General features: G+C 34.0%; 5 protein-coding genes and 1 long non-coding RNA gene across 20 annotated transcripts in view; 4 read left to right on the top strand and 2 right to left on the bottom strand.

Moving 5' to 3' along the window:
* Positions 1–4,401, top strand: part of LOC123686437 (trithorax group protein osa) — a 73,096-nt gene extending 68,695 nt beyond the window's left edge. For 7 of the 13 annotated variants that reach the window (XM_045626573.1, XM_045626570.1, XM_045626568.1 and 4 more), the window contains 3 exons: positions 64–462; positions 1,151–1,727; positions 2,860–4,401. In XM_045626573.1, the coding sequence (XP_045482529.1) occupies positions 64–462; positions 1,151–1,727; positions 2,860–3,630 (1,747 nt within the window). In that variant the 3' untranslated portion in view covers positions 3,631–4,401. Of the gene's footprint in view, positions 1–63; positions 463–1,141; positions 1,728–2,859 lie in introns of all 13 variants that reach the window. The other 6 variants (XM_045626574.1, XM_045626571.1, XM_045626569.1 and 3 more) reach the window with 1 other exon arrangement.
* A 2,136-nt stretch (positions 4,402–6,537) lies between these two features.
* On the top strand, positions 6,538–7,593 carry LOC123685575 (UPF0547 protein C16orf87 homolog). Its single transcript, XM_045625257.1, has 3 exons — positions 6,538–6,898; positions 6,952–7,119; positions 7,176–7,593. Exons 1-3 carry the CDS (start codon positions 6,863–6,865, stop codon positions 7,371–7,373), a joined length of 402 nt encoding a protein of 133 aa, XP_045481213.1. The 5' UTR covers positions 6,538–6,862; the 3' UTR covers positions 7,374–7,593.
* Positions 7,594–8,054: 461 nt separating this feature from the next.
* On the bottom strand, positions 8,055–19,533 carry LOC123685573 (monocarboxylate transporter 4). 3 transcript variants are annotated; one of them, XM_045625253.1, is made up of 4 exons: positions 19,144–19,533; positions 17,429–17,801; positions 10,237–10,467; positions 8,055–9,850 (listed from the first exon to the last, which is right to left on the bottom strand). In XM_045625253.1, the coding sequence occupies exons 2-4, from the start codon at positions 17,562–17,564 to the stop codon at positions 8,379–8,381; spliced, it is 1,839 nt and encodes a 612-aa protein (XP_045481209.1). In that variant the 5' UTR covers positions 17,565–17,801; positions 19,144–19,533; the 3' UTR covers positions 8,055–8,378. The 3 variants fall into 3 exon arrangements, with proteins under 3 accessions (XP_045481209.1, XP_045481210.1, XP_045481211.1); XM_045625254.1 differs by having other exon boundaries at positions 17,429–17,798; XM_045625255.1 differs by lacking the exon at positions 19,144–19,533 and adding an exon at positions 10,913–11,013 and having other exon boundaries at positions 17,429–17,550.
* On the top strand, positions 12,111–15,731 carry LOC123685572 (mucin-5AC-like). Its single transcript, XM_045625252.1, has 2 exons — positions 12,111–12,382; positions 13,383–15,731. The coding sequence occupies exons 1-2, from the start codon at positions 12,214–12,216 to the stop codon at positions 15,653–15,655; spliced, it is 2,442 nt and encodes an 813-aa protein (XP_045481208.1). The 5' UTR covers positions 12,111–12,213; the 3' UTR covers positions 15,656–15,731.
* On the top strand, positions 17,807–21,518 carry LOC123685576. Its single transcript, XR_006748328.1, has 2 exons — positions 17,807–18,196; positions 21,129–21,518. It is a non-coding gene; the product is annotated as an uncharacterized LOC123685576 (long non-coding RNA).
* On the bottom strand, positions 21,052–22,148 carry LOC123685574 (protein jagunal). The gene is made up of 4 exons (XM_045625256.1): positions 21,930–22,148; positions 21,707–21,848; positions 21,424–21,648; positions 21,052–21,357 (listed from the first exon to the last, which is right to left on the bottom strand). The coding sequence occupies exons 1-4, from the start codon at positions 22,019–22,021 to the stop codon at positions 21,229–21,231; spliced, it is 588 nt and encodes a 195-aa protein (XP_045481212.1). The 5' UTR covers positions 22,022–22,148; the 3' UTR covers positions 21,052–21,228.
* Positions 22,149–22,522: the final 374 nt, after the last annotated feature.

Here is a 22,522-nt window from a genome sequence, read left to right as displayed (position 1 = left end):
CCCCTCTTGAGGATAAATTGTTATCCCGATTGTGTGAATAATTTTTCTCACTGATTTTTCCAGGAAAGGCTTGTCGGACATCTTCGATCGTCCCTTCCCCAAGCCAGAAACGGAAGTGGCAAAGGAGCCCGATATGGGTGCAGTTGCTGAGCCAATTGATCCTGATCATAAGACTGTTCTACTGAAGGAAACGAACAATTATTCGACGATATCACGTCGCGGGGATCCGATCAAAGTTGAAAAGAGTGATGACTTATTCGTCAGGGACCATAGGAAATCGTGGGATGTTCACGGAGACTCCCATCAATCAGACTTATTCAAAGAAGTAGAGACTGATCCATGGAACATTCATGCTGACCATCTCTTGCCTACTTTCCAGGCTGAATTTGGGAGAATACCGTTTCACATGAAACTGAAAGAGGAAGGAGAAAGTTCCTGTAAAAGGGAAGAAGAAACATACAGGTCAGTGAATAATTCCTCGGATGTTAATATGAAAGCCTTCTAAGTATTTTTTAAACAAATTGAAAGGTCTCAACATGATTCTCTATGTCCTTTCTTCGGTATTTTTCGATATTATTGATTAGCTTTTAAAGGATGTCAAAAATTTCTATTCATTAATTATTTGACAACAAGTTCTCACTGAAAAAAATAATATGATAGATACTACTAAGTTTGAATGTTGATGATATCAATTTCCACAGTTTTTTAAGAGATTATTGGTGATCTTGTGAAAAAACATGTACGATTGATTCGATATAGTTCTAACAAAACCAGAATATTCCTTTCTTTTAGTAATAGTTCAATTTATTAATGTTATTTTCATTCATTCTCTATCTTGATAACATTTAATCATAAATTGGAATTATTGTTATGCCAAACTTCTACTCTGATAAACACAACTTTTGCTCTAGTCTATCGTTTTGGTGATTTCATACTCGCTTTTATTTATCGATTAAACTAAAAACAAATATTTTCTGAAGATTTTAAACATTCAAAATTATGTACTTATTCATGTATATTTGTAAATTTTTATTAGAATCAGAGGGATTCTGTAAATAAGCTATATATCATTATGTTCTTCGATAATTCCTTTCTGCATTTATTGCTGAGGATTTTAGATCACAAAATTGAAATGTTGTAGTGCTTTCAGGCCTCCTACGCCACCACCTGATGAGGGTCCCCCAGCGGCCTCGAAGTCGGACCGAAAACGTAGGACGAAGACTTTAAACGATGTGATATCTCGAATAAAGAAGGACACAAATAGCACAGAATCTGCGCCCGCGATCATATCTGCAGAAGTGAACAACACGCCTAGTGCAGACTTGATTGACAAAGTAAAGACTGAGGACATTGAGTGTGAGAAAACCAGTGTTGACTTGAGCGTGAGTGTGAACGGAGAACTGAAAACTAACGAAACTAGCGACAATGAAATGGTTTCGCAAGTGCAAAACAGGGCCGGTTCTTTCAAGAGGAGACGGTCATCTGATGTAGAAGACGAGGCTTACACGCGCGACGAGGCTAGTTTGATTCTTCTAACGGAGAGCCAGGACAATTTGGGTAAAAGATGTGTTTGTATGTCGAATATTCTGCGAAGCTTAACATTCGTTCCTGGCAACGAGGCTGAGTTTTCGAAGAATGCCACATTCTTGAAGCTGGCCGGAAAATTGCTGTTACTTCATCATTCTCACCCGCCAAGGACACAGAAGACGAGGAATTATGACCGTGAGGTGAGTTGGCATACATTCTTTTTTTTTTTCCCCCAAATCAATTTATATAGGAAGATATCGATGCCAGAATACCGAAACAATTCTTTTACTGTTCACTAAACAAAATTCGAGATTCTATTCCGAACATCTCATTGAAATTCGTATATAAAAAAAAAAAATGAGTATTGCTGATGATAATTAAATTGAATACAACCAAAACCAATTCTTAACACAAATGAAATTAATACTCGCAAGCAGAAAAATTTCATTTGATACAGTTGGCATCCCGTGACCCATACTATTGCCAAAATATATATACTATGTATGGGTATGGTCTGTATATCACCTTGGTTACTATGGTTAGTAAGTTGGTGGTCCAGATATGTCAAATTCCTCAAAAACCGGTGACTATTTCCTCAAACTTCGGTGAGTTATCTGTCACCAGAGCAACCGTACTTTTATTCTGGTTAGGTAGGTAACCACGCCCACTCCGGTTGACAGTTGTCATTTTGATTTTCAGGTTATTGTTTCTGAATATTTTCCATGCCATCTGACACTCAAAAACTTTATTATTTTAATTATGAAACAAATGCCCTTCGGAGCGATTAAGAACTATTAGTTATTTACAAATTAAACGAGATCAACCATTTATAACCTCCAAAATTCTGTCAATGAAAAATTTTATTGGCCATTGACAAGTGTCAACCGGTCCGTAATCAAGAAGCAGGTCACCTGAAACATTGAAAACCGCTTTAAAATTTTCGACGGACCATACCCTATATGTGTCGATCTCAAACTTTTTTTTTTTTTCAATACAAACTCTTCTAACATTCTTAATTTCTACATGTTGAACAAGAAAGACGAACTCTCAAAAAGAAATTTTAATTTTTCCCTCTTTGGAATTTATTCATAGTCCTTTAAATCACAGTGATTTATTTGTAATGATTCCATACATTTTGGGCCAACAAATTTGACGTTTTGCTCTTTTCGGTACTTGTCTTCGTCATCATGCTACTTGAGCATATCATTTTAAGATTTTATTTTCTGTGTCATCTCTGATTTTGTGGTGGAATTGAAAGCTGTTAACAGCATGTTAAGACTTGAAACATACCATTATTATATGGAATGATTGATTTTGATTTACTCATTTCAGGAGGATGCTGACTTCGGCGATTCTTGTAGCAGTTTGCAAGGTGAAGGAGAATGGTGGTGGGATTTTCTGCAACAGATAAGAGAAAATATCCTGGTAGCGATAGCGAACATTTCTGGTCAAATAGACGTATCCCAGTTTTCGGAGGAGATAGCTAGACCGTTACTGGACGGCCTCCTCCATTGGGCAATATGTCCTTCGGCTGCTGGACAAGATCCTTTTCCATCCGTGGGGCCATCATCACTTCTATCACCTCAACGACTTGCCTTGGAAGCCCTGTGTAAATTATGTGTTACTAATTGTAATGTCGATCTGGTTATAGCCACACCACCGTTCTCGAGATTGGAAAAACTATGCGGAGTCCTAACGAAACATCTGTGCCGATCGGAGGATCAAGTACTAAGGGAATTCTCGATAAATCTTCTCCACTATTTAGCTGCAGCTGATAGCAGTCTTGCGCGCGTGGTAGCTTCTCAAACGCCTTGCGTGTCTTTATTGGTAGCATTCATCGAGCATGCCGAACAGAGTGCATTAGGAGTAGCAAATCAGCATGGTATTGGTGCGTTACGGGACAACCCAGATTCGATGGGTACAAGTTTGGACATGTTGCGACGTGCGGCTGCTACCCTTGTATTCCTGGCTCAGCATCCCGATAATCGTGCTTTAATGGTTCAACAGGAAGCGCGACTGTTGGCCTTAGTGATGAGCCAGATCTTGGATCAACAGGTGGCGTTGCTCCTGTCCAAAGTACTGTTTCAAATTTCGCGCAGCTAATCCCACCCTGTAGATACTCGTGGATGGTGTACAGAGCCTGTATAGGACTAGAAGCTCGCGTGAGTGCGTGCGGATGAAAGATAAAAAAAAATATGAATGGGCCCTAGGGCTCCCATAGACCCTCTGATAGCTAATTAAAATTAATTAGTGTAATCCGTAATTAATTGTACCATTTTGTAAATTAAGCAAGATACGTCTTTCTGGAAATATTAACATCCGTGTTACTTATGTATTTATTTTATGATATCAGAGTACAGTAGTACAGTAGCCCTCGAGTTGCCTGGTATGGTGGTCATTTATTCCCTTTATTTTCCTGCGCACTCACTTGTCTCATTTCGTAATGGTATTACTGTGCGAATGCTTTATACATGTCTGATACTGAATTAATTAAATAAATGTACAAAGGAAGTACCGAAATGGTGTTTTTATACAAGTTTTAATTTTCTATGTATATTTAGAAATGTTTTATACATCCCATTTTAGCTGTTACTAAAGAAGAATCTTTAACGAACAAGAAAGGACTGTAAAGATAGATGCGACCTGCATCCCTTAGAAAAGCAGTCGTGCTCTAGAACTCGAATGTAGTTTAAAATATGTGGTGATATTTTTCTGGCTGTAGGTATAATTCAACTTATGTATGATTGCATATTGTAAATTAAGTAAATGCTGAATACATCCAAACCACTTTTATTGATACTTGACCCCATGTTTTGGAAGTGGAAACTTATATCAATACAGTATCCACAAAATAAAGAACAATTATGTGACTAATGAGATTTTTATTCAATCATTTTTCCTATTCACTCAATACTTTCAATTTCATTCATTTTATCCCTCACGTTTTTTACAAAAATCACTCTAATAAACAAAAACATGCAATCTTAAAGTTTTCGATCATTGGAAATTAGAGGATCTACCAAAGGAAACTACAGATATACTGAAAAAATATCAATAACTTGAAAGCAATTTTTTTAACTCCTGATTCTTAATAACCTTGAGTTTATGAATTGAGCAAGAAGTTTCCCTTAGAATATCATATTTGAATGTAAAATCTTCAAATTAAAGCTATATTCAGTCAGTCTGAATACTATTTTTGAGTATTATTCCAGAATACTATTTGTACCTTATGGTTTTCAATCTTAGCTATACCTTGAAATATCTTAGGAGATATCCGACAAGGGCCAAACTGTAAAAGAAAAATAAAACAAAATAGTGTAGGTGCTACAGGGATTTCTTCTTGATTCCATTTGTTTTTTTTTTCAGCTGTAATTTGTCCAGAACATGACCTTCACCTTAACATGTCTGTACTGAGAAACCAAACTGTAATAGAATAATATGTATATTGTATAAATAAAATGATATAAAACAAAATTATCTTTATTTAAATAGTTAATGGTGATTGCAAATTAAAGTATACCTCGAAAAGTATTTTTTGTTTGACTGAAATGATGGTAAATTGAATGATGGTAAAATCGTTTCTTCAGTACCACATGTACTTGTAGACAATATTGAGTATAAAAAAATAATTCGATATCTATATCCTTTTTATCCAACCAAGAAGTGCATCTATAAATTTGAAGAATTGTATCATGCGATAAAAAAAATTGAATGACTGGAAGCTTAGCTCACAAAAATTAATCTTGAATTTGACTAGAACTAGTAAGTAACGAACAATGAAAGCACTCAGTGCAATTGGCTCTCAAAAAAGCTGAATCCCAAAACTCTTTTGTTAACAGTAGCACTAAGTATCTCCTTATAGATGATTTAATGTAATTAGAATTTGATTCAACCATATGGATCTAGAATTGGCCTATAAATTTACGGTTTTAAGAGCGTACCAAGTTCAATATATTGTTCTTGCTCTATTGAACGAACAATAAAGTCTGAGAACATAAAATATCATATACCCGGAAGTAGTTGAATAAGGCAAACTTTTGAATAACATATCATGGTTTAAAGTTAAGGAATCGAATAAAGAAAATTATTCCTAGTAGGAGAGAAAAACTAAAATCATACTAAGTCTTCGATAAATTTTTCAGAAAATATTGTCGAATTGATTTAAATCCTACGAAGTCGAAATTTAGATATATATATACTACAATTACAGAGTAAAATGTCTGCAGAAGCAATAAACCAATACATAAATTTTTCCGCTACTCATTAGATACCTCCTCCATAATTCTATGGATCCGGTCCTGTTCCTCGTTTCGTAAATCTGAAATTGTGTATTAGGAACATAGGAAGGCGAGGAGGTATTCGGAGTAATCATAGAAGGTTCTATGAAGGTTACTCCTAATACTTCAACTATTTCTATGGTCAACGAAAAGCAACGACACTTCACGAAGCGAGTAACAGGATCACCAGAAGGTAGAGGAGGCATCCGATGATTAACTTAAAAAAATAATTAGAGAACCTTTCTTCTCGACTAGACCATATGCATCCATCTTAGATTGTATTAGTCTAAGGCATCCATCAACCCCCTGAATGTTTTGAAATTTAGAAAGAAACTGATTGCAGATAAGTATTCAGCTTGAAAAATTCTTCTCAATATCAATTTTTCGAGATGATACGAGAACAAACATATTTTTCTGCAAAATCCAAGGTTTTTCCCTCAAAATCGACGGTGCGAATTCAATCATATTTTCATGTAATTAGCAATTTTGGAGGCTGTAGATTCCGAATTTGGTATCGTTTTTGCGTAGAAAAATATTTTTAAATTATTGTTGGTCTATGGCGACATCTAGATAGATTACTTCGAATCTAACGTTGGATGAGTCCTATTTGTTATAGAATTCTACCCATATTAGACAGTCGTTGTTATTAGTTCAGTAAATTGTGTATAGATGTCATCTCTGTTTCGAGATGAAATTCCTGAAAAATTGATATATATTTCTATTTCCGTATTCAATCAGAGCCAATTCACATATTTGTATTAAAAATTTATTTTTCCTTAGTCATGATAATTAAGAATAATTGGTGTGAATAATCTCTATCACCCAGTGTTTCTTTCAGAAAAACATTTTGATTGATTTCTGTGTTTTTTCTACGTCTGTGAACAATTTCTATTTATATTTTTATTAATATTAGAAAGCATTCACCATCAACAAATAAATATTATCCGTGTCTTGAATTATTCAAGAAACAACTAATATCAATAGAGTAATTAATTAAATGTGACATTTCAATTATAATGTTGAAAAATTATTCAAAGATGTAATAATACTTCTGCGAAATGATTGCAAAAGGTTGTCCAAAATGTGACCAGCAGGTATGTATTCTTTTTATTTTCAGAATGCATTTAATTGTATCTAGTTCTTTCAGGTACCAGTAGCATGTAAAGCTTGCCCTTGTGGTCATTCGTTTTTTAATGCGAGAAGAACAGCTAGGGTGTTATCCCCAGGAGCAGATATGAGGAGAAGAACGCAGAGAGTAAGAAGAGAAAAACCTAACTATTACGATGCTTTAGAGTTCGATAAACGTGTCAGAAGGGTAATATATTCAATATTGCTTTCCTATAGTATGTCTTGAAATTCTATATTCTCCAGACTAAACAGCGTTCTAGCGAATGTGAGGATGATGATAGCAATAAGAAGGAAGGAAAAAGAAAAAAGAAAGTTAAAAAAGAAGAGGAAGACGATGATGACTTAGTCAATAATTTACCACCAGAAAAGCAAAAACAGTGTGCCATTATTCTTGAAGAATTGAATAGAAAACTACAAATGGTTACATGGAAACCTATGTAGAATTTTGGAAAGAATAGTTAAAACAACTTATATGAATATGTTGATATTGTTTAATTTTCCACTGGGAAATTGATTATTTGTTGAAGAATTATGTTTTTATAGGAAATCATTAGCACTAATTGATTTTTTTTAGAGGTATAAGCAGATGTAAGAAGACTATACTTAAAAAGATTTATTTGTCAATATAAATACGGTTTGAATAAACTCCGTTAGTTATTAATGCAATTTTCTTATCTTTATCCTTCCATAAATAATTCTCAAATCATTTAAAATACAATATAAAAATATTTACAATGGGATACTTTGTCAATTTTTATTAAGCTATTGCTAATAACTTGATATGTAATTCATTCTGTCAAGTACCAAAATATTATCTGAAGGAGTTAGTTTGTTGACATCAAATTGAAATATTATTAAAAATATCACTAAAATAGTGTATTCTTAAAATATTTGAATTGTTTTGATTCTCGGTGTTATCCTTTTCCGTGATTAATTAAGCTCAGGTAGAAATCAATGTTGGTTCCCTGCTAAGAATAATTCCACTTAGAAGTTGATCTACTAATATGTAAATTAAATTATTTTGAGAGCTCAATATAATTAACTTCGTTAAAATGAAAAATCTTGCAGAAAACCATGTCTCAAATGAAAATTATTCATTTGAAGCAATGAGAACAAAATGCGTTATTTAGGAATGTGTTTTATTTGTGATAAACTAATTTGTAAGATTTTTTTTCACAACTTTTCGCATTTTTGTGGAAACTGATTTTGTTTTTTATACAGGATATTATTTTAATTGAATAATATCTTACTTGGAACATAATTGACATGTTTAATATAAATTTATATCCAGAAGTTCGTATTGCTTCTTATTTGAAATATATAAAATTTGTTATCGTCGATGTTTTTCCATATGGCACGTGATCAGATGGTAAATAATTTTCCATAATCACTCAAATATACATGTATGCATTCTGTAAGCTACAGAACATTCAGATTAGAAAAAATTTACAGTACATAATTCTTTTTTTCCTTGTTGTGTTTTTTTGAATCTGGGATACAAGGCATGAGAAGCCATAAAGATGCTGCACATACTAACATAATACCTAAAACAATGAATAACATAACATATGTCGAAGGACCATTTAATACTGCTCCGCATATAGGTGGACTTATTAACTGTAATATACCATTAAAAAACAAGGATATACCATATGTTGATTGAAGTCTATCCTCTCCTAACATATCCGTCATTATAACGGCTGTGACCCCTGTATATGCTCCAGATGATATACCAAATACTACGCAACAACATGAAACATATACAAAATTTGGATACACTGGTAGAAAAGATAAAGCTAATCCAGATATTAACAGTCCACCAATGTAATAACCCAATTTTGGGCAACACTGAAGATCAGATAAAGCTGATCCACCTATTCTACCAATCAAATCAAACGTTGATACAACTGATAACAATAGGGCCCCATTGGTCTTCCCGAAATTTTGCATTATTGCATATTGCGGTAATATTATCAAGAAGTTCGTATAACTGACTGCGTTTATTCCACTTGATATCATTATTATAAGGTATATAGGATCTTTGAGTAATGCTAAGTCAATAAATTTTTTTTTAGGTGGTTCGTTGAGTTTCCCTTGTGATCCCCTCAGGCTAAAAGAACTAGCGAATACTTCAGGTTGTAATGTTAAAGCACTTCCATGGTAGGGTGTAGTTATGTACTGAAACGAACTAGTAGAAGGGCTCCTTTTGGGTGGTTGAGCAATCTTCGGAACTCTCAATCTTTGAAATGTTCCGTCTTGCCTTTCTGTTGTTTGTGTAGAATTCGACATACATGCAGGGACACTTATTTTCCTTTCTACCGTGCCCTGAGTTCTGAGAGTTTGCATAGCTGTACTAGAAGCGCTTCGATTGAATTTCCGTGAGGCTTCTGAGAAAACTGTATCACTAAGCATACTGTCGGCCACAACTGATGAAGATTCATCAATTTGGTTTACAGATTTCAAAGTACTTGTGACTATCAATTCTTCTTGCTTATCATCTTCATCTTCTGGTTCTATTATTATAGTTTTCATGTGTTTCTCTACGGGATCGTAGAATAAAGCAGCTACCCAAACGTTTAGAATCAAACCTCCGATTATCAGGCAGGTCCCTCGATAACCATATTCTTCTAGAATAATTCTCAGAAGGGGTGGTAATATTATAGAGCCAAGGGCTGAGCCAGATATACAAATACCGTTAGCTAGACCACGTAATCTGTTAAAATAACTTGTCACAATATACACAGTTGGAGGGAAAGCTAGGCCTGCTCCAGTTCCAACAAAAACTCCAACAGTAATATACACATATATTATATTTTGGGCAAATGTTGTACACATCATTCCAACTGCTGCAAAGGTACCTCCAATTAACGTAACAGTTCTATAGGAATACTTTAATGATAGGATGCTTGATACAGGACCTGAAATCAAATTCAATACAATATTAGTATGATATACATAAATAATAAATGTTTTTGTTTAGTGCCATCTATCTCGATATTCTTAGGCCACTGTCTAATTGTTTACTCAAAAGAATAGTGCTGATGGACAGTCTCTAAGGATAGAACTCTTTTTGTCCGATCTTTTTTGCTCAATGGAAAGTATCTGAGCTGCATTTACAAAACGATATTTAGATTCCTTCTTCAAATTTAATAACACCGCAAATTTATTGTTTTAATTCATTTTATAATTATTCAATTATTGAGTAGTATATAATAAAACCTGTCATATGAATAGGTATTATCAAAATCAGCAATGTGAACCTATAATTTAATCTCAGAAAATTAATTTTCAAGATGAATCTCACCTAAGGAACTATATAAAAAGTAACATAGAGATGGTATCCACATAGCTGTTGCTGGACTCGTTCTAAAAACCTCTAAAAATTCCACCAGAAGAATTCCGAAAGATTTAATTGTTCCTGGAATGAGAACATTGACTAAGGTGGCTCCAAAAAGCACCAGCCAACCCCAACCTCCGTCTGGGGGTACTTTTTTAGTTTTTGTTTTAGCATCTTCCTCTTCAATTATAGCAACACCTACAACAATAGAAAAAAATAGCAATATTGAAAATTTTCAGCGCAAACTTGAATATTATTCAGGCATTGGCTTGAGGAAATTCCTTTCAAAATTTTGAACAATAAATAAAAATAATGTTTTTATTCTCTAATAAATAAAAATTACTTTTACTATTTTTAAGCTTCTTCTAAGCGATTTTTCCAACTGAACATTATTTCATCGAGTTGAATCAGAAATAAATGGTAAATAGAATATTATTTATTTCAATAGATGACAGTTATTCAGCATTAACGAAAAAATATGTGAAATATTCAATAAGAAATCCAAAGAGAAAGATATTGCATGGGTATATATTGGTTCTCTAATTAAAGGTAGGCAAATAATATAAATTTCAACATAACCTCTAAGTGATTTTACTCTCATCATTTCTAGAATAAGCAACAATGGTATATGGATAATTCATACCTTCATACCGAAGCATTCACTAGGGCTTCACTAATGCTTCATTTTAAATTAAATATGACTGTTAACCTAGGGATATCTATATTTAAAATGTCATTCCATAGCTGCAAGTTCAAAGAAAATCGATAAAGGAAAATCGGCATACTACAGGCTGCTTGAAAAATACCAACAGTTTCCATTTCATATAACCAATTATTCATGTTTTAGATCAGGATAGAGAAATATCTCAATATCAGTTTGATTTACCATATTATATTTTACTTAAAATTTGAATGCCAATTTTGTGCGCTTGTTCCTGTGAATCAACGGGCTAAAATGGTCGTAAATGATTGGTTGGACTCATTGATGAAGAATTCAAATTATTTATTTGCATACGATACCTAACTCTTTAGCGAAATGTGCTAAAGTAGGAACTTGAAATTTTCAGGATAAGAAACCGAATATGTCGAGTTCGTGAATGGGCTAAATCTGTCCCTATGAAATTTCGTTTTCTCAATGAATAAATGATAAAATTGTGCAGGTATACCATATTGAATATATACATACTTGTTCCAAAAGATCCAAGTAGAGAATATAGTTACCTATCGACTTACCGAGTGTTGTACCAGACATACTATAATTTCAAAAATTATTTTATTCTTTCGGAAATCTATAAATTTCATGAGAATACTGAAATGTTTATTTATAATTCCTCTGCAGAGAGAATCAAAAATCACAAGTACGAATTTGACTAATAATGAATCAAAAAGACTATTAAAAAATATTTGGTTTTTCATTCAATATTTGGCTCTAGAAAACTTGTAGGTTTTATTTTGCGAATGATTCAATAATATCAACTTTAAATAAATTTGTTGATATCGTTAGATCATTATATTTTATTTATTATAAAAATAGTATTAAGTTAGACAACCTCCTGATATTCTGTCGTCAATGACCCTATGACGTCATCAACTGTACTTAATTAATAAAAAAATTATTTTCGTCCATATAATACCCCGAGTTATTTAAAGATTAGTGATACCCTTGATTAATTTCCAAAATATAATTAGAATCGATTGATTAAAACGATTTTCCAGGGTCGAATATTGTCCAGGATGCGAATAAAAACGAACTTATGACGCGCATGCTCTATGCACATGCGCACTTTTCTATGCCTTAGCGTGGCTACGCGTAGCTATTAAGATCTCGTAGCTGCCGCAGTTCGAGGCTTCTGGTCATTCTTCGTCTTCGTTTGCTGTGGTGTGGTCGACTTCGGATGGTGTCTCCCTGAAGAAAGCTTCTAGTGCTGGTGGTCCTCTTCAGAGATGGCCCACAGCAGGCCAATCCGTACATCTCAGGGTACGGACATGTTGGAGTTCCTGCGTTTTCCAGACGCTATCGAGTATGAGCAGGTCATCAAAAACTGCAACTTGATGGCAAAGCCCATAGGCACGAGGACTGTGACCAACAAGTGCTACATTCTGCTATGGAAGGGTGAGACTATTATTTATTGCATCAATTCTGAGGATTTGTTGTTCTTAAATTTTTCTTTCATGCGAATTTCCATTTCACCCATTCAATTCTTCATAAAAGGTCTTTTTTTGGAAAATTTTCCGAGTCCAAAATGGCCGCCAAAGGACGCTTCTGAATTTGAAATCTTGAAACTACTGCTATTTAATCCCTTGCAATACTTTAAACTTAATTAAATTAGTCTTCAAAAATTCAGCTATCAGTTTGCCACAAAATTCAGTCATTTTAGGCTTTTTTTTAATTAATTTGAAAAAAACGCCAAAGGACGCTTCTGAATTTGAAATCTTGAAACTACTGCTATTTAATCCCTTGCAATGCTTTAAACTTAATTAAATTAGTCTTCGGAAATTCAGCTATCAGTTCGCCACAAAATTTAGTCATTTTTAGGCTTTTTTTAATTAATTTGAAAAAAACCTTTGAGTCATGGAAATAAAATATCTTTTATTTCCATACAATTTTGCTGATCATTTTGATTTTTCATTATTTCATTTAATTATCCAGAATTCCAATTTTTTTTTAGAACATATCCTCAGAATTTAATCAAAATTTTGGAAAATTGAATCAAAGCTAAACGGCGTCCAAAATGGCGTCCAAGCTTCCTTCTTTTTAATGGTGGTTGATTGATTCTGACCGATAGAATTAATTGAAATTCACATATTTCCAAAGCATATCACCATTTTCCATTTTATTCAATTAATTGTTGAAAAAAAAAACATCAGCGAGTGATATTTTTCTAATGAATTTTTTAGAAACCATTCATATTTGCTCTTATTCATATTTTCCGTCCATTTTGTTTTTCTAAAACCCTCAATTGAACCAAAATTAAATTTTTTACTGGTACTCCCATCATCTAGATAAGGTACAATCTAAAATATTGTGTTTTTTCGAATTTTTATTGCAGATTACGAATGTGAAACTTGCATATATTTTAACATTGTACTTAAGATGTTGATTCTTGTTTCAGCCACCTATTTTTCATCATCAGTCTTTATTGGCACAAGACATGTACTCGACACGCTGCAAACCATGAAAGAGGAGCCAGTACCTTGTTTGGTAATGTTGGCAGCAGACACCTTCATAGATGCACCGATGTTGGAAATAGTAAGCAACTGCAAGCAAAGAGACATACCTTACATCTTCATTCCTACCAAATACGCCATGCGAGATGCCCTCAATGTCGACAACGAAGTATTGGCAGTTATGATCACATTTAACCATGATCCTGGTATGAGAAGAGAATTCGAAGATTGTTTCGTCAGCATGAGATCACAATGCTTCAAAAAGAAGAAAAAGCATAAGCGTGAACATGGTGCCCATTCAACAGCTTCTGCGACCGCACCTCCCGAAATAGGACCTAGAGGTGAAATGCCCCAGCAAGTTTCCACTGAGAGCTCCACAGTCCCAATGGGTGAAAATCCAGCAGCAGCTGGCAGCAGCTCTGGCTCAGATTGGAAAACCATCAGCACTGATACAGAATCCAGTGACTCAGATTCTTCAGAACATGGCTCATCAAGAGACTTCAGCGTGAACGTACCTGATGAAAGTGGAAGCAGCTTCCAAGAATATGTAAGAATACCATCACCGACACCTGCTCCATCTCCATCAGAAATGGCTGCCCAACAGAAACTGGACGTACCGTCTACAGTTGAAGAATCGTCTGCAGCTTGCTCCAGCGACGAATCTGTGAGACCTGGACCCAGCAGAGAATTCCTGATACCGACCATCAAACGACGCCAGCTCAGTCCCCATAGACAGACCACTTGGCCGATTCCATTACCATATGCTCCCAAAGAAAATTTGGACGATGAAAGGATCAGAATGTACCTACAAACCATTTGCAAGACGAAGAAGCTGCGCTTGAGAAGCAAGACATCTTGTCCTCCCACTTGCATCACACCAACTCCACCATCCAGTCAAAGCTATATGCAGTACTCTAATCAACCTTCAACTTCTACCCAGTCAACGTCTGCTCCAGAGCCTCCAGCTCAGCCAGAACCAATCATCGATATTGATTCAGACGATCTAACTTTCAGATGGACCATGGATGACCTTTCATCTACACCAAGTGAACAAACCATAGATTTGACATCAAGTCCAACCAACGATCCTGGAGTTCATGAAATAAGCAGCGATGACGATGTGCTTATGATCGAAGAGTCTTCCAATATTGAAAACGAAGGAGCTGCTGGAGATGGAAACATCTGCTCAGTCGACTTAACCACATCATGTTCTTCCGAATCTATTGTCATTCCAGATGCAACAACCGGCGATGAAGACTCATCCCAATCCCAAATAGTACCACCATTGCTGTTGGAAGAACCTTCAGAAGGACCATCCGATACCACCTCTACTGCAGACATGGAATCTCCTCAATCTCCTGATTTGGACGAATTTCGTGGTGCTCCAACCTCAGCTAGATCAAGCAACACCGAGACGAGTTCATCTTCTTCCGGTGAAATTATCAATCTTCAACCATCCTCCTCATCTTCCTTGTTTGGATCTGGAGATTCACCATCTGTTATGTCTTTGGCTGAAGAATTTTCCAATGTTGACGCCTCCCATTCCGAGACTAATCTCCTTGCTGATTTAGAGGACCCACCGCCTCCTGATGATGTGGGTAATCCCCCATCTGCTGATGCACAAGATGCACCTTCTACATCTAGAGGTGATGTGCCTGCCGTCCATGCTACCTCCGGGGAAGTTGGAGACGCCGCTGTTATACCTTCAGCATCACGTGGAGCACTTGGAGCTGCTGGAGAAGGGGCTGCTAGAGTCGGAGAAGCAGCTGGCCGAGCTACAGAAGGGCCCAGTCGAATGGGTTTTCCATCAGCTTTTGGAGACGTAGGAATTGGTGATGGTAACACCTGGCCAATGCGCCCACCACGCAATCCTGATGCAGCTAGATATCGCCATAGAGTGACGGGAACCGGAGAAGGAAACCAATCTCCGTTCATGCCGTCCTCAATGAGTTTTATATTCGCTCCGCGAATAGTATACACCGCTGCTGCTAGCGATGATGGACTCAGACGGCCACACCAGCTCCCAAGAGAAGAGGACCTCTTGGCGATTAATTTCCCAGTAGATGATGATGATGACGAAGATGAAGAGGACGATGAGGACGGCGAATATACAGGACGGCGCTCCGGTTCCCTAGATGTGAATCCTTCTGATGATTCATCAGAAGATGAATCTGAGTTGAGCCCAGAACCACCAACTCCCTTCGAATTAGCTGAATAATAATTCAGGTGAGACTGCTGGATAGGATCTAGAAATGTTTTCCTGTCACTTTCACTTATCCCATTATCGAATTTTAATGCGTTTAGATTGAGTTAAAGAGTTATAAAATTTAAAATGCAAAAAAAATTAAAAAAGGTAAAAATTTGCAAAAAAAAATTGTTTCGAAAATATTTTGTGATAGAATTGTTGATGTTGATATTCCTTGTTCCGTTTTAGTTCTTGTTAGTTGGTAGGTAGTTCGTGTTTTATTCTTGATTGAAAATTTTAAAATAAAAAAATGACTAAAAAAATTCAAAAATGCAAAAACCTAAAAAAAAAATGTTTTTATTCAATGGATGTCGAATTTCTCCATCCTTCTGAACACATGGTGCTCTAATAGAATTCCTTTGTATTTCTCACTTTGTTTTAGAATCCCAATTAATTTTTTGCATGCGAATTCCAAGCTTTTAGAATAAATACATGTCATATACCAATCTTCAAAAGTACCACCATTTGGATTGAAATTGTAAGATATGTGTCTTTTGCTTTGCTGTAAAGCTTTAAATAGTATCTTGAATTTGTTCTATTGATTTGTCTCAGTTGCATGTTCAATATTTCGTTGTTTCTTATGTGTGTAATACTGTTCATTGAATTAATTTGCCTTTAATGACCTTATATGATCAATAATTTATCATTGTTAATTCCATAATTTTCAAACTAATTTTTTTCATTTCTTATTTGGCACGTAGTTACAATAGTCTAATATTTGGTTAACCTACTGGAAACCATGATACTGTAATGTCATTTTTTTACCAAGATCTTTATAATTACATTACAGCATTAGTTACCAGTGAAATTATTGATCATATGATTTTATTGAATTTTCTTTCATTCATTTTTTGTAATGCTCTTTCTTTCAATAAATGGTTTAAAAATTTCTTGGCTTTGTATCTTCGAAATAAAGATAAGTTCCCAGGTGATATAATAATATATGTACTTGAAAAAATATCCTAAAAAAAATGATTATGGTTTAAAATCAGAAAAGAGTATTTCAGATTGATTATTTGCAGTCCTAGTCTGTCAGATTTAATACTACATTCAGTGAGACAGAAAAAAAATTGCGTAACAAATTAAAAAGTAACAATTTTATCAGATAACGAAAATGATAGGTGTAATTTTTTGAGTACCTATCAATAATTCGAGTTGGACTATTTTCAAGGATTTATTACGAGTCGATAACATTTATCTAGAAGTTCAATATAATTATATTATGAATGTATCCACATGTAAAAGGTGTACATTTAATAATATTCAAAAAATACTCTAATGGAATTTACCAAGATTTATTTGGAATTATCGTTCATTCTAAATAATTAATATAAAATGGTTCATACGAGTTATTGTGAATTGTTATAAATGTTTTCAAATTTGTGCTATTTGTTGAATCGTTTCCAAGTGAATCAATAATTTTTCAAATAGATAAATGTTGTGATATGTGGATATATCTATCTATTGTAGGTACCGAATGAAATGAGTCTTAATTTCGTTTTCAATAGTACACATCTTAAAAATCTATAATTCTGCTATCACCTAGAACGAATAGTTTGTAATACTAGAATGCTACGCCAATGTCCAGTTGAATTCCTATCAGTATTGATAATTCGAAAAGTACATTGTCGAACTTTTCAGCGACTAATCGTGAAAATTAACGTATATTACTTTATACAAATGTGATAATCGAAATGATTATATTAATCACCCTACTCGGACAAAATGATGACGAAATTTACTCACTTCTGTTATTTCTTACATTCGTTCGTGCATTTTGTAAATTTTCCACTGTTGGCTGGTTACTCAAAGTTTCTTCCGGTACCTCCAGGAGGGGCTCTATCACTTCGAGCTCTCTTGAACATCTCCTTCCATCTGACATTTCTTCACGCGATTATCACAAACTTTTCTGTGTATTTTGCCGTTTACTATAAACGACCTGGACTGGTGTGTTACTTCCTCATTTGTATTTCAGTATGGAGTGAGAAGTTGGCATCTGGACGATATCTGATTTATCGAACAAATGCGGTCGATCAGACTTCCCATAGAAATTATTTGTTGAGGAAATGACAGTCACATGTTTTCATTGTCTGCCTTGTCCATCAAGAGTGTAGCGCTCCTAATGTAAAATTAACAATATAATTAAAACAATTACGTAAATTTTCTAAGAAATTATTAAAGCAGTTTTCATCAATTTTATGCCAGGTGGTATGTAATATACACGTGTATATCTGAATTTATCAACAACGAATGGTAAATAAATACAACCCAGTTGCTTCGATTGTTTTCTCCTCAATTAACAGAATCCGACCCTGTAAACTTGAGCATCAGCTGTTTGGGGTTAGAAGAATGCTATTAATAGAGATCCAGTGTTGTTGTGAGCAGTAATAATCGTCCTCGGTCCTCGTTTCGTTTATTTTTTCTGGGAAAATGCTCTGTGAGTTCTTCAAAATTAGGACAGGTTTTTCCACAAGTGAAAAGGGAATTCACACACAAATTGAGCTGTAGTCATAAGTATGAGGTTATCGACTAAACATATTTTTGTCACAAAATATTCAATGACCTTTTTTTTTGTGAATAGATTTTTCAGATAAAAAAGGTATTATTTTTTAAAAAATCTGCGACTCTAAAGATTTTTGTAGTGAGACACTGCGTTACTATTTGATCATAAATCTTACGAAATATTCTCATAAAAATATTCATCCAATTTCTTTCTAACAATAATAAAATTTCCTAAATCTAACATGTTCAACATCCCATAATAACTCGGTTAAGAATTGATACTGAGGTTAAATCAAATGATCTTGAAAGGGACCTTTTTATTAAGTTCTCTAATTCATTGTTTGGGATGAATTCGATCTAAATCTTACATAGTAGACGGATCTTATATAGACTTAATTGATCCGATATCTGATTTGATTTATTTGGTCATGTTATTGAAAATATTCGCTTATGGATATCATTTCGAAAAAGCTTTTTTTTAAGAGGTAACTGTCATCTGAATTCATCTCAAGTTTTCGTTCAAAAATTGCTAGTCGTGTTGCTCATTTTGAATGTTTTTTTTAATCGCACATAATGGCATAATGTAACCTTTCAAAGAAGAAAAAATGTGTCTCACTGAATTATTAATATGATTTTTTTTTTATTTTAACATAGCTATTGGAAAACCCTGTGTATAAATCGATATAGGTAGGTATACATCAATTTATTCGATACCGCAGAATGGATATATTAGTCCATTCAATCGTTTCTAAACCTGTTGTCGTATTGTGGTTGACTAACAACAACAATTTGGTGGTATCCAACTCAATCCTCAGTTTAATAAATGTTTTCAAATAAATAAATCCCTAAAACTACCTGAAATATCGTACATTTGTACTACTCGATGAAAAAAATAAATATTCGAAATAATCAAATTAGAATAAACTACCTACTACTAAACATATATGGTTTCAACTTACTCTCAAATAAAAAATTATATCACATCAATTGAATAGTTATCGCTATATGCGGATATAAATCCATTCAATCGTTTCTAAACCTGTTGGCATATTGTTGTTGACTGCTGTGGAACTTGCACGTGCACTTTTGCTTCATTCATAAAAAGATCTTATTCCAAAATCATTCAACTGCTGTAACACCTTTGACCACGCTGCGAATAAAACTAACGAACTATTCAGACGTGTGTGTGTACGTGTTAATAAATTGAGGGAATAACTGAATCAGGAAATTGTTTTAAAATACCTACATCGCCGTATTATTTCACATCTAGAATTTCTCGAATGGAAGTAAATAAAGATTCTCGATCTTATTATTATGAAGTTTGGTATAGTTATAATGAGAAATAACTTTGAACTTGATCCGAAAACATCAACGATTCCATAAACAACTAATTCATATTACTGAGAATTGATTTCACATAGCGAAGCTGAATTCGATTCTGGTCGACTTATTATTTGCGTTGAACCATTGAAAGTTGCAATAGCTATACACTATTATAGTTATTACTTGCACGCCAAGTAATTTGTTCACATTTCCAATTTATTTACTTCAAGGTATGCCTTTCAAATTTTGAAGTTATTCTTCTTTCAAACTTAATACGAAATGGATTCCGACAAAGCTTTTTTTTCATTTTCTAGATGAAAAAAATCTGTCTGTGTGTCCGCAAACCCTTGGAACAGATGATCATATTTGTTACATATATTTAAGATTGGGTCACAAGTGATTCCATCAGAATTTGAGTGATGATAAACGCCTTGATCATGCGCAAACGGCAAATTCGCGGGACCTCAATATGTTATCAGGTCCTCACTATTTTATCGCGTTCTATACTAGTCCGTTATTTGTCATATTGGGAATTTCACTTCTGAGAGTGCGTACCGTTTATTCAAAAGTGCTAAAATTTTCTACGGAAATACTTTATGACAGGATCCTAAAACCAAGAATTTTATAAATTATTGAGCAACGCAAATTATTGAGCCAAAGGGCAAACAGCTCCAACTGCAATGGAATTACTGTCAACCAAATTCAAACATATACCTATAATAACTATTATAATATAATAATAATAACTCGCATTTTATCAAAACTAGAAATATAGGAATACCAGGAATTTAACGTTTTGCGCATGTTCAACGTTTACCTTACTTCCGCAAAATTTTGAAATTCGTATGGGACGATCTATAGCCTAATCAAGACAATCAAAATTTCATTCATATTGGTTGTTAATTGTAGAAGTTCTAGGCTCTAAACAAGAGTTTGCACTGTTTGCAGGCACACAGGCCGACAGACAAAAGTTGTTCAGAATTTTTCAAAATTTCCTTGCACAGAAATTTAGGAATATATTTTCAGGGAATTGAGAACAGGGGAATTACTACAGTGAAGCTGAAATTTCTTAAAGCAAAGTGCTAGCCTCATTATTTCAAAGTTAGTACTTGAAATGATGAATATCATTCATTAAGTCTCTATCCTATTTTAGTTATTCGTTTTTTATATCAGAAGTCAAAAATCTCAACTCTAATATAAATATTTATACTAAAAAAAAATTATACTTGTAATCGTCAGATGTTTTTAAATATTTGGAATTTTATCTATTCTGTTGAATTATCTTTGGTATGGGTAGAATAATTTTCATAAATTATTATAAATTGCATGATAAACTCACTTTCATTTCACCATAATGTTGATAATACAAGAATATCCAGTAATTATTTAAAATTAGCCAAACTCATAAAATCTTACATCTACGGGAACAACTCATTAGTTGATTTGGAGATTTAAAATAACAATAAAAAATCTGAGATTCTATTTGAAGGACTGGTTTTCTGTATTCCATGAATACTAAAAGTAATGTAAAGGAAAACAGTATATTTAAAAATAAATTGTTTAATAAAGTTCAACAATCAATCCATCCAAAAAACAAATTACATATATAATTCTCTTCTAGGGTCAAAAAGAATGAGAAATCATGAATGAGCAACATTGTCTTTTCTATTGCTTTTGACAAATGGGAGGTGAATGGTTGCCAGAAATTGTCTAGAGTGTGTTCAGTCAGTTTTTTTAAGTCCCTTCGATTTCCAAGCTTGTAAGAGATTCCATGCAAAATAAATAGAGAACACATGTACTTGTAGAGCTAATAGTATGAAAGCATACCATAGAAGACCATATGGATAATCCTAAAACAAAATAAATTTGTTTCTTGTTAGTTTCGGGTAGAAATATTTAGAGAAAATAATGCATACCTGCCAGAACTGAACATTTTCAAGAGCTTCTTCGTCTTTAGCAGTCAAATAAACAAGGACATCTTTGAAGTAATAAATAAAAGCATACAGAAGTGGAATGAAACCAAAAACAACTAATCCTGCAATGTACTGGTTCATGGGCTTAACTCGATTTTTTTTTATGGCAGCTAGACATAGGAAAGAAAGCAGTAAACTCACACACCATGCATACTCCCACCATAACGGCTGAAAAAGTTCAGATAGAAGTTAAGAACAACTACTTCAAATATTTGGTTCTTCTTACCTGAGGAATTCTAAGTTCTTCAATTTCTAAAATAAATATATCTAACCTGTCTAGAATATCTGAAGATAATTTTCCCAACATTGCAAAGAATAATAGGTAATGGAAAAATATGCAGTATTTTAGTCTTGATTTATTCAGAGCACTGAAACAATGAATGTACAATTAATTGAACAATTGGCATTAATTCAAATATGTAAGGCATATTTTTGAAATAAAGTATTACCTTATTTGATATTGAGCGGCAATACGTTGCCTATAGGCATGGTCCGTTCCATCTGTTCCTAATGGTGTGTAATGTAATCCTTTTGTAGCCATTATGTTACAAAATTTTAGATTTTTGATTGATATTTCTCTATTTTCGAAACCATTTAATCAGATAACCTAAACATTGCCTACATAACAGCAACAGCTCTGCTTATTCTGTCAAATGTCAGTGTACTACATTCTCATCCCATCCTTCTTCTAACGTGGAACCACGTTTTTTCTTGTTTTTTGATTAGAACTTGTCATTGTCTTATGATTGCCAACCAGAGACAAACCAGCTAACATATCCTGTTTCAACTTGATCAGATTTTATCTTAGTTTACTCAAATTTCAAAATTTAGGTAGACAACCCAACCAGTGGTGTAGCTAGATGAATATGGGGCCCGGTTAAAAAAAAAAAAAAAATGGGCACCTACCTAAATGAGTTTGATTTCAAAGAGAAAAAAGCTCGGGATCTGAGGGCCCCCTGAGCAGGGGTGCTCAGCATCACCTTGTCCTTCTACAGCTACGCTACTGGGGATAAGATATTAATGAAATTCAATTCTGTATTAA

This window comes from Harmonia axyridis, chromosome X (genome assembly GCF_914767665.1).
Source record: "Harmonia axyridis chromosome X, icHarAxyr1.1, whole genome shotgun sequence".
NCBI lineage: Eukaryota > Metazoa > Arthropoda > Insecta > Coleoptera > Coccinellidae > Harmonia > Harmonia axyridis.
This window is presented reverse-complemented; position numbering and strand designations above follow the sequence as displayed.